Source organism: Typopeltis vanoorti, chromosome 8 (assembly GCF_054136105.1).
Source record: "Typopeltis vanoorti isolate ZY-2024b chromosome 8, IOZ_Tvanoo_1.0, whole genome shotgun sequence".
NCBI classification, from domain to species: Eukaryota; Metazoa; Arthropoda; class Arachnida; order Uropygi; family Thelyphonidae; genus Typopeltis; species Typopeltis vanoorti.
This window is the reverse complement of record NC_143556.1, coordinates 138086100-138103119: the sequence shown is the minus strand read 5'-3', so window position 1 is coordinate 138103119 and position 17020 is coordinate 138086100. Positions and strand designations below refer to the sequence as shown.

Below are 17020 nucleotides of genomic sequence, written 5' to 3'. Positions count from 1 at the left end.
TCAAACGACTCTTCAATTGTGAAACTTTTTTCATCTGTGAAGCAGATATCTCTGTGTCTGATTTTTGCGTATTGCTGGAAAAATGCTTTTGATTTTATCATTATCTGCTGCATAAGTTGTGGTGTTCAGAAGTGTCCAGTAGAACAACAATAGGCTCTCAACCCCTATGACATCATTCTCTGTGAAACATTCATGTGAAACTCTCTCCCAACTTTCTGCATTTTCACAGAATTACGGCAGAGGTATGCCTTCACTGCCCTCACAGGTTGTTGCATCCTAACTCAACTTGTCCTTTGGCAGTGAGATATGTTTTCTGTATTTATAAAAGTTAATAGTTCTATGCACAAACATGTTACTGATCCTGAGTGATTTTAGCATGTTGAAAATAATAGGTGGCTGCATTCCATTCTTGTGAAGTGCTATTACAACTACATGGTTCTCGTAATTTCACCACTGCACATTAACCTGTACAACTAGACAACACTTCCTTTACTGATAAACATGCAAATGTTGGCTGCACATAGCATCACTAATGGAACAGGTTCGCACAATTCTGTGAGCAGCATGGAGGTGTGCAGAAGTTTATTATTTTTTATTATTATTGTTCTGGGAAACTCCAAGGAGTCGACAGACTCATCGAGGGAGGCCCTAACATCATGTCTGGAACAACTATTCAACGTTCACACAGTATCTATCATATCTTGCCTTGAACTCATTCACGGTCGTAGCACCCACAACAGACTCTGGAAGCTTATTCCACTCATTCACCACTCTCCAAGTAAAAAACCTAGCTCTAACACCCTTGTCAACCACGCTCTTGCCCAGCTTCCATGCATGGCCCCTAGTCCTCCCACCACCAGTCATATTTTCAAAAATATCTTCTGGATCAATCTTATAAAAACCCTTCAGTAATTTGAATGTCTCAATCATATCACCCCTCCTTCGCCTATCGTCCAATTTCTGCAATCCACAAATCCTCAACCTATTCTCATAAGGTTCACTCCACAGACCTGCTATCATCTTGGTCACTCGTCTCTGGACCCTCTCCACTTCGTCCCCATCACGAAGAAACCCTGGTGCCCATAACTGGGCACAGAAGTCCAGATGGGGTCTTATCAAGGCTCGATACAGAGGAACAACAACTTGTTTCTCTCTGCATGTTAAAGTATTTTTCATAAGCCAAGTGATTTGGTGAGCTGTTTTAGTTACTTTTGCAATGTGCCCCATAAACTTCAACTCCCTATCCACCAGCACTCCCAAATCCCTGGCCTCATCAATCTCCTGGAGTACAGTTCCACCTATGCGATATACTGCTGCTATCCTTTTCACCCCAAAGTGCATAACCTTACACTTTACCACATTAAACTGACATCCATTTTTCCTAGCCCAGTCCTCCAAACTATCCAAATCATCCTGTAAAATTTTGATATCCTGTGCACTCACAATTGCTCTACCCAACTTTGCATCATCAGCAAACAAGTGAACACTTCCTCTCAAATCCTTTCCAATATCATTGATGAACAAATTGAAAAGCAGTGGTCCAAGAACAGAGCCCTGCGGCACTCCACTAGTCACAAGACGTCTTTTTGACTCCACTCCTGAATAAACCACTCTCAGGTATCTCTCCTTCAACCACCCTCCTATCCATCTTACCAACCCTATATCTATCCCCATCTGCTCCAGTTTACTGTTTAGGGTTCCATGTGGTATCCTGTCAAAGGCCTTGGCAAGATCCAGTAGTATCACTGTAAACCCATTACCCCTATCCAGTTCAGCCATCACTGTGTTATAAAACGTGAGCAAGTTACTGAGGCATGATCTACCCTTCACAAAACCATGCTGTCCCCCATACAATATCCCATTTTCATCTATCCAATCCTGTATTCTTTTCTTGACCAATTTCTCCAAGACCTTGACAATGATTCCTGATATGCTAATCGGTCGGTAATTTACAACAGCAGTCTTGGAATCACCTTTATGCAGTGGAACTATTTTCCCCTCTTTCCACCTGCTCGGGACTAACCCAAACCCGAGACTCAAATTAAACAAAATGGTCAAGGGTACTGACAATTCTTTAGCTGCTTCTCGTACTACACGAGCTGCTATACCATCCAATCCCACAGATGTATTGACATTGAGGTTATGCAATAGACTACTCACCTCCACTTCATTCACCACAATTCCCGTATAATCTACTGATTTATTCGTTTCTGCAATGTCACCACCTGGATGATATATTCTTGCAAAGTGCTCACTCAGTAACTCAGCTATCTCAACTGATTCAGTTACCTCCCTACCATCGGCATTCTTTAAAATCATTCTGCCATGTACATTTTTCCTTTTACTTGCTACATATCTAAAAAACTGTTTAGGATTCTCTTTAGCCTGCATGGCCAATGTTCTTTCGTAATCCTTTTTTGCTTTTCTTACCACACTCGTCACCCTTCTGGCCTGCGTTTTATACCGTTCATGTGCCTGCCGGTCACCTTTCTCCTTAAATTCCCTCCATAGTTGTTTCTTTTTTTGCAGCTCAAGCTTAATGGTGTTATTCATCCATTTAACCCCTACTTGATTTATTATTCGGACTCTAGGTATACAGTCAGCCATTGCTTCATGCAAGCACTTCTTAACTACCTCCCATGCACTATCAACTTCTAGTCCTTGCAGTTTTACATGCCATGGCACTGAGCCAATCAAACTCCTAAGCTTGTCATACTTTCCAGCCCGATAATTCCACATGTACCCTGTCTTAATTGAAAATTCTACACCTTTAGCCACCTCCCAAGTCAAGACCCTATGATCACTCTCACCGATTGATGGCAATGTGGTCATATTTGTTACAGCCAAATCCTCAGATGTAATTACTAGGTCAAGCACTCTCTGACCCCTAGTATTTTCCATTACATGCTGTTGCAGATAGTTATCCCTTAATAACCGCATAAAATCCAATTCCTTCCTCCCGTGTGTCCTCTCCTCACTCCAATCAATGCGACCATAGTTGAAATCTCTCATAATAATTACTCTCCTTCCACTCATTTCTTCTATTTGCTTGTGCATATTGTCACCACCATCTTTTCCATCACCTGGTCTATAGCAGCACCCAATTGTATATTTAGTTCTGCTAGCCGGCAAGACTTTGTATGTTTAAGATGAGCATTTAGAAAAGATAAAGTTCCTCATGATTTGTTTTCAAGAGTAAATTTGAATCTAGAATGATTTGGGATTCTTCATCTGTACGTTTCCAGATAGGGAAAAAAGTTGTCAACATGATGGATCCAGAGGAATGGCTTTGGTTTATGGAAGTTGAAAGTTTTTTTTGTTCCAAATGTTCTACATAATCTGTGTGTTTCTTTCTCCCATTTCTTGGAAGCTATAAAAAGACTGTCTTTTTATACTTTTGGAACATTACATTCCAAATTTAAATTTACTTCTGATTGTTTTTTCTCAATATTCATCTTAACATGAAGTAGGTGAATCTCTCCCTCTCTGCTTCTATCTCAAATCAAATTTCTCCAGATGTTATATGGACCAATTTTCTGCTCATTATCCTTCCCAAAAATATGGAATAATTAAACCTCTAGTATCAAGAGCTCACAAAATTTGCTCTCTAAAAAGAAATTTCAAAATTGAAGCAAACTATCTCTTCTCAGTGGCTACAATCCAAAACTGTATAATGAAGTAATCAATCAGTTCTTTCTACCCCCTCCAAATCAAGATGAAATTCATAGAATTCGAATTATGGATGTATAAAAGGCACCTCAGAATGTGTAGTGAAGGTTTTCAAGGAACTTCAACTTGTATATTTTCTTAAAAATGAGTTTTCTGCATAGCTGTTGCCTGGTTTCTATCAAGTTTCATGCTTTTGTGATTTATCTCACTTCAGTCAAACTAGCTAGTCAACTGAAAACCATATCTCTTAATATAATCTAGAACTTTGAAATAATTTTAATCCTCAGGAGGCGATACCATTCTCTCACAAAGTTGTGTTAAATTGTGATCGATTGAGAATATAGAAATTCCAATCTCTTCATAATTTAACAATCAAAACTAGAGAGATTGAATAAATACATGTGTTTGCCTCTGAGTATACTGTTGTGTAACCTTGTAAATATATCCAAGGTCCATACTGTACAGTTTTCCTTGTCTAAGTATGTTAGAATACAACTGAGTAAGTGTATCAAATATTGTATAATTTACATTAAATTATGTTGTTGGCAAGTTATCTATGAGATGTGCCTTTGTTCATCACAATACCAGTGTCAATCAAGGTCAGGATCCTGTCGTAAGTGCAACTAAGTAAATGCGTCAAATGTTGTATAGTTTACATTAAAATTTGTTGTTCTTAAGTTGTCCATAAAGATATGCCTTTGTCACCACAATAGCAGTATCAATCAAGGTCAGGGTCCTGCCGTCTTTGTTTGAATTGAGAGCCATACAACTTTGTCCCATCCTTCAGCTTGGATGGATCAGTCAAGCTTTCAGACCGTTGCAGCATGACTTGCGTAAAGTTTGGAAGGGAGTGTCACCCCAAAGTCCCAGAGAAGTAATATGAGAAGGACGGTTCGCCCCGGCAATCGCAGGAGAGGGGTAAGAGAGAAGGTGGTCACTATGACGTGTGGCTCACGTGAATAAGGTTTTCAGCGTTATATAGATATTGTAGAGTGCGGGAATCCCCGTGACCAGCGGGAAATAAAAAGGTCAAGAGTACCCCGCTTGCTCTCTTTTGTTCCTGGATCATCTCGCATTGGGATTCTCGAGATCATAGGCTGGACGAAGGTGGAAGAGCCTCCACTCCGGAGCTGGTTGGATGATGCATCAGCGGAGACAATAGAGCCAAAGTCCCATAGATCTACAGCCGAGGCAGTCATCCATAGAAGGAGGGGCCATGCTTTCGCCGTACAGAGGTCGAGGAGAATTGTTGACAGCCCGGAGAACCACTTGTCACTGTTTCAGTTAAGGAAAGGAAAAGGGGCATTCTATTGAAGAAAGCCAGCTTCTAACAAGTCAACAACGGTGATGACCTCCGAGATAGATAAGCAGAAACTTTTCATTGCTAGCTGTGGATGAAAGGAATTTGTTTAAGTGATCGATTTAAAGAGAGAGCATTAATGATAACATAAGACAGGACTGTAGTGATCAGAATCTTGAAAGATAAATTATTGTAGTTTCTTAGCAGTGCTGAGTTATTGTACTAACTAGGAGAATGTTGAGATGATTCAGAAAAGGTTTTGAAGATTAGCATTGAGGTTTAAATGATAGTACTACTAGAATTTTGTGTTGAATTTAATGATAATGCTGATATCCAAGATATCCTGTTAGCATTTAGTTTAGAAGTGACTTTTTTGCCACATGTATCTAGCCTTGCAAGAAAATTTATTGGTTAATATCATTGATAATACTAAGCATGGAGTGATTGGGCCAAGTTAGAGTTTTAATATCTTAATATATTTACCATTGACTGAAATTGTATAGTGTTCTAATCTGTATGTATCATATATAATGTTCATTAAACCTTTGGTTTTCTTTAATCTAATCAAGTTGTCTGTGTGTGGAATCTGATGCACCGCTTATAAAAAGATTAATGAGAACCTCAGTGGGGAATTAAGGAATAAGACCTTAGCCACGCCTGCAGATTTAGGAAATCATTTGTGATTTGTGTTCTTTCCTGAGATTATGTCTTTTATTATAACTTATAAAATTCATTAGTCCTAAAAGTCACAGTCCCAAAAAATAAATATCTTGGAACTTCTTGAGAAGCTGATCTCAGGACTCTGAGACAACGGGATTGACTCCTCCCAGAGCCAGTTCTCTTGTTAACCAGAGGCATCACGTGTTATCAATAAAGGGTCTTATCAATATCGTTATATAAAATCACAAACATCCGTTAAGGGAAGGAAGGCGATATAATAGTTGCAAAATTAGACAGGTGATAGGACTGCTCCTTTTGCCTTTTTTTTTTTACCACTGCAATCCTCACCCTTGTTACCCCAAGGATGGGCCCCCTCCATATTTCTATTCTCTTGACAGAGAGAGTGATGATACTATATTTTCAAGCCGTCAGGAATTTAGTTCCCTGTTGATCCAGGAGTTCTTATTCACTATATTTAGACCATCCCTCTAAATCTTGTGGTTTCCCCTTCCCATTTGTCACTTGGCTAATATTCCCAATGCAGATTACCAGGATCTCACAAAGGAAGAATGATGTAAAGTAATTTGATCATAATTGATTACTAAAATTTATCATGGAAGATCAACCAGAAGGAAGAAAGGAGAGGCACTAGCAATCCAGCTAAAAGGTGAATAGATCAGATTAAAAAGCTGCAACAGGTTTAAAGACTTTAGCTTGAAGTAGAAAAAGAAAATCAACATCACGTTTGGTTGATTAAAAGCCTTGATTAGTCCAGCATGAAGTTTACACTAGGATCCTTTGGAATAATATCGAGTTTCTTCACGATAGTATTTTCAGATAACTGATTGTTCAAAGAAAGTTCTAAAGCCCTATTACATTAGCCAAACCTCAACTGCTGCATTGCTGGATTATCCAATTCCAAAATGGAAAATTGTAATTTTTCAGTTGTATTAAACCATTTTTAGGATCCTGAATAGTGTTAAAGTTTTAAACCTTCTATATATATGCAAATGCACTTCTGTTTCTCTGTTCCTGACTCTGATTTCCATTCATATCTTTCTCATCTCACCTTTATGCATTCCATCATTCTGTCCTGTCATAATAATTTCTTCAATTTTGTATTCCTCTTTATTGTCTTTCTATAATCTGTTGCACATTACTGCTATTTAATTAAAATACACTCAGAGTGAACTCAACCAAAAACACATATGGCTTAATTTTATTATGCAATAAAACCTGTGGAGAATTCATGACTAAACAAACACACGTAATAACCACAGTAATAAGTTTAAATAAGTAAATATTTCATCCTAAGTATCTTAGGACATCATCAGTACAGTTAATTCAAACAATACTATGAATAACATACAGTTAGGGTGCATGATTACAATGGAATCCCAATATGTGTGCAGTAGCATGTTATAGAATTAAATTAAAATATAACTGGAAAAAAAAAATTACATTAAAATAAGATAGCATATATAAAAAGAAATTATTTAACACAATTTTGTATGACAATTTCCCATACTTTAGGAATAGCAAAAACATCATAACGGTCTAGATTTGGTCTGTGAAGTAGAGCTTCAGCACTTTCTTTATATAAACGTTCATGTTTATATAAAGATCTATGTAAAAGTTTGGTTCTTTTCCCAATGGATCCTATGGTTTGGGTTTTCAACACCGTGTTGAGTGAGGCCAAATTTCTGCAGTTTGATAAGACAGATATGGTCTTGATGTACCGAAATACATTTCTGAAGATCTACCTGTCTGTCTATAGTAAGACAATTGTACGAGGTTCCAAGTGAGCATGGAACCTTGTACACGCCAGGTAGCATTAGAGGTGAGAGTTTGTCTTTAGGAGAAGGTAACAAGTTATAGATCTAGTTGATGGGTTTGTAGGTAATAGCAAATTTGTATTTCTTCATAATTTTTGAAAGACGTTCGGAGATGCCTTTGCCATAAGGTATGGGAATGCTGTGGGCTTGTTCTTGTCTACATTGATGTGCGGGGAAGTGACTGATGATTTTTTGAGTTGTTTTAAGATTGTATCCATTTAGTATGGCTGTATTTTTGATTATTTCCAATTCTTGGTTTAGAGATTCTTCAGAGGAGCAGAATCTGTGCACCCTGGTTACTAAAGATTGTTCCATCTCCACTTCTGTCAATCGCAAGCCGACATTTTCAGGTCGATACATTCACAATTCTTCTGCTCATCATCCATCTCAAAAATTTGGCATCATTAAATTATTAGTAACCAGAGCGCACAGATTCTGCTCCTCTGAAGAATCTCTAAGCCAAGAATTGGAATTAATCAAAAATACAGCCATATTAAATGGATACAATCTTAAAACAACTCAAAAAATCATCAGTCACTTCCCACGCATCAATGTAGACAAGAACAAGCCCATAGGATTCCCATACCTTATGTCAAAGGCATCTCTGAACGTCTTTCAAAAATTATGAAGAAATACAAATTTGCTACTACCTACAAACCCATCAACTAGATCTATAACTTGTTACCTTCTCCTAAAGACAAACTCTCACCTCTGATGCTACCTAGCATGTACGAGGTTCCATGCTCCTGTAAATTGTCTTACTATGGACAGACAGGTAGATCTGTTCAGAAACGTATTTCAGAACATCAAGACCATATCTGTCTTATCAAACTGCAGAAATCTGACCTCGCTCAACAGTGTTGAAAACCCAAACCATAGGATCCATTGGGAAAAGACCAATCTTTTACATAGATCTTTAATAAACATGAACGTTTATATAAAGAAAGTGCTGAAGCCCTACTTCACAGACCAAATCTCAACCGTAATGACGTTCTTACTATTCCTAAAGTATGGGAAATTGTCTTACAAAATTGTGTTAAATAATTTCTTTTTATATATGTTATCTTATTTTAATGTAATTATTATATTTTTTTTTCAGTTATATTTTAATTTAATTCTATAGAAAACATGATATAAACATAGTGATGGGTGACTTCAATGCAAAAGTAGGAAGAGGGGGTGATGGAGAAATTGTTGGCGAACATGGCTTAGGCACCAGAAATGACAGAGGAGATCGCCTAGTCCAGTTCTGTCAGGAAGAAGATCTAACAATATCAAATACCTGGTTTAAACTTCCACCCAGAAGACTATACACTTGGAAATCGCCTCAAGATAACCAACATAACATTGTCCGAAATCAAATTGATTATATATTGATAAATAAAAGATTCCACAGTAGTATAAAGAGTGCAAAGACTTATCCTGGAGCAGATATCTCATCAGACCACAATCCCATAGTTGCAGAAGTACGTCTTAGATTAAAATCAGCTAAAAAATCACAAAAGAAGAAAAAGAAAATTGATGTAGAAAAACTGAAACACCCGAACATAAATAAAAGTGCCAAGACACAGATTAACATTGAAGAAAATAAAAGTGTGGAATCTCTTTGGAATAGCTTAAAGAATGCCATCGTAACAACAAGTATTGAAGAAGTAGGTTATGTGAATAATATAAAACAACAGGAATGGATGACAGATGAGATTCTTTCTCTTATTGATACAAGAAGAATGTACAAAAACAAAGACCTAGCCAGGTATACAGAAACACATAACATCATCAAGAAAAAAATAAAAGAAGCCAAGGAAAATTGGATGAAAAATTTATGTATACTGAAATTGAACTGCTTCAGAAGAAACATGATAATTTCAATCTGTATAAGAAAATCAACGAAATTTCCGGAAAACTGAGGAAAAAGCAAATAGTATCTCTAAGAGACGAAAATGGAAAAATAGTTCTAGAAGAAGAGAATAAAGCACAGATTTGGATAAAATATGTAACAGAACTTTTCAATGATACTAGACAGAAGCCTATAAATATAAAAGATAACATTCAAGGACCAGCAATCATGAAATGCGAAATAGAGAATGCTATACGAACAAGTAAAACAGGAAAAGCCAGTGGACCAGATGGTGTGCAAACAGAATTTTTAAAATTAATAGAACCAGATAACATCAAACTTCTTGAAAAACTATTTAATGAAATATATGAAAGTGATGAATTTCCATCAGATTGGCTCAAATCTACATTTATCACTATCCCAAAGAAACCCAAAGCGAATTCCTGTGGTGACTTCCGACTTATTAGTCTAATGAGCCAAACATTAAAAATATTTTTGAAAGTAATTCAGAATCGCATTTATAGAAAAAGCGAAGAAACTCTAAGTGAAACACAATTCGGCTTTCGGAATGGTTTTGGTACTAGAGAGGCCCTTTTCTGTACCCAAATATTGATGCAAAAATGCATAGAAAAACAGAAATCTGTCTTTATGTGTTTCATAGATTTTGAAAAAGCATTCGACAAAGTCAGACACACTAACTTAATAGAAGTCCTTCAACAAACAAGGCTAGATGAACAAGACATAAGACTAATAACAAATCTGTATTGGAATCAGTCAGCTACCATTCAATTAGACAACATTACCACCAGTGATATTAACATCAAAAGAGGAGTGAGACAAGGATGTGTGCTCTCACCACTCCTGTTCAACATATACGCAGAGGTAATCTTTAAAAAAGCATTGGAAGAATGTTCAGAGGGAATCACAATAAATGGAAAGATTGTTAATAACCTACGATATGCAGATGACACCGTGCTAATTGCAGATAACATTATGGATCTCCAAAAACTCATTGACAGAGTATACATAGAAAGCCAAAGAATGGGAATAAATATAAACATCAACAAGACAAAATACATGATCATCAGCAAACATCCAGCCTCATCAATGAAACTGACACTCAATGGGAAAAATATTGATCAAGTGTCAAGATATAAATATCTTGGTTGTTGGCTTAATGAACGGTGGGATCCAGAAATAGATATAAAGACAAGGATTGAAGTTGCATGGCAGTCCTTCATGAAAATGAGAACACTATTCTGCAATAAAGACCTAAACGTGGAAGTCAGATGCCGAATGCTGAAATGTTACGTGTGGTCTATTCTGCTCTATGGAGTTGAAACATGGACATTGAAGGCGACAACCATCAAGAAAATCGAAGCCTTTGAGATGTGGCTATACAGAAGAATGCTAAAGATATCATGGACAGAAAAAATTACCAATGAAGAGGTCTTAAAATCCATTGGCAAAGCTAAACATCTTGTACAAATAATCAAGAAACAAAAAACATCATATCTTGGCCACATCATGAGAAACAGCAAATACCAACTTCTACAAACTATTTTGGTAGGAAGAATTGATGGCAAAGGAACTAGAGGAAGAAAAAGAATATCATGGTTTGACAACATCAAGATGTGGACAGGAAAGAGCAGTGCACAACTGCTCAGATTGGCACAAGACCACAGTTTGTTCGCCAAGATGGTCGCTGACCTTCGATAGAAGATAGCACAATAAGAAGAAGAAGCATGCGACTGCATGCATATTGGGATTCCATTGTAGTCATGCACCCTAACTGTATATGTTATTCCTAGTATTGTTTGAATTAACTGTACTGACGATGTCCTAAGATACTTAGGATGAAATATTTACTTATTTAAACTTATTACTGTGATTATTACGTGTGTTTGTTTAATCTAAACAAACAATTGTTAACAATTGTTGGCTTAATTGTTAACCCTTGGAATGGCAAGTTAAAAATACATATCTCATCTTCCACTCACACACAGAATGAGTTTTTGGACTCTCACCAAAGAAATTTTTTATGTGATTAAATTAACCTGTAGTTGAAATCAATCCATATGCATAATTTTTTACCAAACAAAAAAAATTCGCAGTGACTCTATAATCAGTGAGTTGAAGAGTCATCTTCATTTGTTTTTATTTTATTTATTTTTTACATGTGCCATCAATATCATGAAAAAAAAAGTGAAATTCCTAAAATACGATGTTTGCCCTTTTATTTTGGATTTCTCTTTTACCTGAATGATTTTTCATAACAAAATTGATCATTATTCTCAGTAGCAACGATTTTTAAGTTCATTGTCAAACTTTGGCTGTTGTTTATTGTGAACCTTCTGTGATATAAGGATACATTGGAGGTGGGGAACCTCCATAGCTCAGTCAGTATAGATGAAGCCCTTTGGTCAGAAAGACCTGAGTTCAATTCCATCAGTGATGTGAGGAATCTTAATCTTTATCTGGTCTCTTTCTACTAAAGGTGAGTTAGCCAGTCTCATATGGAGGTTTTTCGTACTACTGAAGAGTACCACTGGTGATAATAGCAAATGCTTTGGATAGTGCATTTAGTTAGATACTTTGGATAGTTACTGCAACAAAGAACATCTTTGTTGTAGTAACTCAAGAGCACATTTACCACCCACAGCACTTTGTTTGAGTACATGTTTATCTGATGTTCCATCAAAGACGGTGTCCAACTCAGAATTACCTCTTTTTTATCTTCTTGCACTAAAACTTTGCCTCATTTTATCACAGTGATGTGTTATTGCTATCACTCGCTTGATGTCATCAGCTATTCAGAACATTTTGATTTCCTTGATATTTCCTTGATATTCTCCATTCTCTCTTATCTAAGAGCACGATCGCCTTTCTCAACAATTTTGATGCCAATTCAAGCTGGCTTTCCTTTTCCAACTGCACTATCCAAAGCATTTGCTATTACAGTAAAACCCCGAAGTTATGCGGTAGGCAGGATCAACAAAAAGCACGTAAGTCGAATTCGCATAACTTGGGGTATAATTTTGCATGTAATTTATAAATACAAACATACAATTGAGACTAAAGGTTCACAAAAACACCTATATTTTTTTAAGAAATATAATCAGAATTGTAGTTTTTTGTAAATAAAAAAAAAAAGTTATTTTGATGTCGATGGTTTCATAAAATCTAATAAATTCGTCTGACGGCATAATGTCTTTTTCTTGTCACGCAAAATTTCTTCATAGCAAGCTAATGATTTTTTTTATTCCTTGCCTTGTGGCTACAATTCATTCCTCGTTAGAATCTGTGTCCTCCAAAATTTGTAAACCTTTCTTTTATGATTGTTCTTACTGTGGATTCCTGTAGATCGAACTTCTTTGCTAGCTCACAAATTTTCATTCCGCCTTCAAAATCCTTAATGTTGAGTTTTGTTTTCAAAGTCAATGTTTTTCTTTTCTTGCTAGCTATAGAAAAATCTGACTTGCTTCTTTTGGATGACATTATTATTTTTTATGTGATAAAATTTTTATCAAGAACATAACATTATACATCGCAAGGTTTGTAGACTAAAATTGTCTATGAATGGAGACCGCGCGAAAAACGTCAGTGCTTGTTCACAGCATGTGCAACACTGGCAAATGCAGCCAGTGCCTATAAGATACAGCTAGTGGTGAGACATGAAGCAGGATGGGAATACATACATATAAGAAACCACGTAACTCCAGATTCACGTAAGTTGGGGTATGACTGTATTACCAGTGAGCACATGAACAACATTTAGAGAATTCCAGATAATCCTAAGCATTCTCGAGACATTTTTGATCTCTTCCTCAATAATAATTCTTCTAAGTATATTGTGAATGTCACTTGTACTTTGGGACCATTTAGATTACAGCCTAATGTTGATTTTTTATTTTATTTATTTATTTTATTTATTTTATTAAATCAGAAAGAGCATCCAAGTAGGATGCTCTTTCTGATTTCTGCTTTATTTCTAGATTAGATTATTATTTGCTTAAGCTTATCAATAAAAATTCAGTTACATCACTAAATTCATACAGATATGGACAAAAATTCATTTTCTGCATTCCACCATTGACAACATTACAATCTCTGGTTCACATTCACTTTATTGCAAAACTGTAGCCTCTCTAAATAATCATTTCCATCTTCATTCAAATGCAACACATTCCTTCCAAACACCTAAACATCCTCAAACTCCAAGACACTCTTTCCACACATCCTGGCTATTTTATTCATATGTTCACTTTACTCTTCACATACGTTTATCAAACCTTGGCAACATACTTAAAATCCTGTACCTTTGTTCTTCTCTTGCAACCATCTCTAATTTTTATTTGTACTACTCTAGAAACCAATGTACCAACCACTACTATGATTTTATCCACATCAGGCCACTTCATTGCATGAGTAACATACTCAGTTGTACACCCAATCAAGCACTCCTTGTGTGTGCGCACACACATGCACACTTTTGTCTTGTACACTCCGAATCACCAAAAAATTTTCTTTGCTAATTATCCTTCACATTGCCTGTGAAGGAAATGTGGCTCTTCATCCACTGCATCTCATTTCTATCCATTATTCTTTTTTCTAGCACATTTACTTGCCTGTTACTCACTTCTTCATTTTCTTCTGCAGACACAGCACTTCTGTTTCATTATTTCTCTCCTGTATATTATCTCTTCCTCACATTCTCTTATATCTTACCTCTGTCTTTGTCTACAGATGTGATGCACAAGAGACATTCTTCATGCCTCTTCTACAATATGTCTCCTACACCCAGGCACACACAGTGAAATACCAAAAGTGTGTGTGTGTGTCAAATTATGATTTCATATAACTGAAAGTTAAAGGGAGCCATTTTTTTTTGTGATTTTGTATGCAATGTGAAAATTATATAGTAGAAAATATGGAGTTATTACTGAATCCTCAGTGGATTAAGTTAATGTAAAACAACTCATTGCAATAATAGCATTATTTAGTTTTAATAGGTGAAGATACTCAAATTGGCATGAAGTAAGACCAGTAAATATATTAATTTTGTGCACTTTGTGTGTGTTGTTGGTAGTTTTTAGATTAATATATATTTATTTTTTCTGAATAACATCATGGAATTAATGTTACTGATAATATAAAAACTGGAAAAGTTTAAAGTATAAAGACAGGATGTTTTAAAGATGTTTTTGTATTTTATTATTTATATTCAAAACTGTTCTTCTTCAGGGTGCCTTTACATTTCAAGGAGAAATGATAGATAAACCTCTGTTGTTGCAAGCTGAAAACATAGTTCATTTATCTGAATCAATTAATGTTACTGATAATATAAAAACTGGAAAAGTTTAAAGTATAAAGACAGGATGTTTTAAAGATGTTTTTGTATTTTATTATTTATATTCAAAACTGTTCTTCTTCAGGGTGCCTTTACATTTCAAGGAGAAATGATAGATAAACCTCTGTTGTTGCAAGCTGAAAACATAGTTCATTTATCTGAATCAATAAAGAGGAGTACAAAAAACAAGTAAAAGAAACTAGAAAGTCATCAGGATTTCCATTGTGCAAGTTAATGCTCTTGAGTTATTTGTTGGACATTTTAGAGAATGATCTAATTTTTAGGCCATTCTTTTCTTTTGTTCTTCCTCTTATGAAAGTCAGCTAGATAAAAACTATGCATGCATTAATATTATATTGTAAACTTTTATACACACACACACACACACATGCATATATTCAATAATGGTATAAAAATTACATCTTCAGATACCAAAATCAGTTTCACAATTTAACTGAAATCGTAAAGAAGTAGAAAAAACAAGTAATGGAAACTGAAAGATAATTCCTTCCATATACAGTTTGAACACAAAAGTGTAGGTGCTACAATAGTTCTTCCCTTCACTTATGTATATATATGGGAATTGATTGCTTGTACTTGTCGTAAATTATACTTCACAAAAAATTATTATGCTCCATGTTTTAATACTTTTGAGACCTAAACATCTCTAAATTAAAATAACTTTATGGTTATCCTGCCCACATAAGTGTGAGCAAACAAAAGTTTATGCACGAAGTTCTTCATGACTAGAATGCATATAAGTGTTGCACATCTCCCAATGATGGGAGCTAGAGCCGTGGAGATATTGAGAACCAATGCATGTCATATCTTCCATTTCAGATAACAAAATATTGCATCACTATGCTATTAAAACAATCTGGATTGAAGATAGTTGTATAAAGTTTTTTGCTTGGTTACAAAGTAAGTTATGCTTGACAAGAAATCATATTCTTGTTTTTTGAGCAAATAAAGATTTGCACATGACATATCTCACGATTACACTGATTATATGTATCGAAGGGCTTCCATGTCATTGATTATTCATAATAATACTTCATGATATAAACAACACCAAGAGAGGGAAAAAATAAATTTAATAAACTTACAAATATTCGCTGGTTTTCTACCTGGCAGCATCTGAGTACAATTATAACTGTGAGAGACATAATAGCACAGAACTAAGCAATTGTGGAAAACAGTTCAAATTTTAACTTTAAACAGAACTAATGTCTTTATATGGTGCACTCTGTGGGAAGGATAACCATAAAGTTAATTCAGAAAAGTCATTCTATCAGGTCTCAAAATGACAGTCTCCCAGATCTTTGGTAAATTAATGCAACCATACTTGTTGAGGTTGGGAGAGTGCTTCAGAGTTGATGCTGATTCTAAAAATAGTCTCTTAGACCAATAACGACTTCTATGTAATAAATGTTATATGTGATATCATGAAGATACCTCACATGCAAAGTATGTTTACTCACAACTGGGTGAAGAATTAAAACAAGAATATAATTTCTTGTCTAGAATAATTTACATTACATTATAAACAAGCAAAAAAGCTTTCTACAAATGCTACCACATTTGTAATTGCCTTGAAATCATTCCTTACTTGTTTAAACAATTTATCTTTTATTTTAGTGGTTTCTTGTGCAGTCAACTTTAACTATAATGAAATCACTCATTTGTAACAAGCTTCCACGAAGTTTCAGCCATATTTCCACCACATTAATGTTAAGTTAAAGGAAACAAGATTTCACCAGATATTCCACTTCTATCCTAAAATATTCTTTTGGTCTCTGTAAATTTATTATAATGAGTTGACTCCACTGGCAAGAACATTTAGTCTAGCACAAAATAGTCGTTTTGCTTAGGAGTTATGCTTTCAAGCAGTTATTTTTCACTTTTATTCTGCAGTGCCTTAATATTCTTTACATGCTTGTCTTTAGAAAGATTAAACTTTTATTGTAATTTTAATGCTTTGATTGCATCTTTTATGTATATTTAGTTCAGTTAATAAATATGATTCATGCTAAATTCCTTGACATTTTTAATTTTAATTGCTTCTGTAAGTCATATAACAATACATGTTAACAATTTCATCTTTTGATACACTTTAAATATATAGACATTTTTAAAACACACGTTTTAGTTTTGCTCAAGGAGTACTGCCATTGAAGAGAAAATATTTGTGTGATAAAGAAAAAGTCTTCAAATAGTTTCAACTTGCAGTGAGTTATTTCTTTAACAGAAGAGACATGAGTTTAAGAAAAAATAAATATAAAAAAATAATAAATTAAAAAAAAATAGCATTTTATTACCTGCTTATATACAATTTGCTCACGGTTGTTAACTAGCATCATCAGACCAAG

At 35.2% G+C, this 17020-nt stretch overlaps 1 protein-coding gene across 3 annotated transcripts in view; it reads left to right on the top strand.

Annotated features, from left to right (window-relative positions):
* LOC150104378 (citramalyl-CoA lyase, mitochondrial-like) overlaps positions 1-16685 on the top strand; it is a 284487-nt gene extending 267802 nt beyond the window's left edge. For all 3 annotated transcript variants that reach the window (XM_090396962.1, XM_090396963.1, XM_090396961.1), the window contains one exon: positions 14737-16685. In XM_090396962.1, coding sequence (XP_090253088.1) covers positions 14737-14844 — 108 coding nt within the window. In that variant the 3' untranslated portion in view covers positions 14845-16685. The remainder of the gene's footprint in view (positions 1-14736) is intronic.
* The last annotated feature ends 335 nt before the right edge of the window (positions 16686-17020 follow it).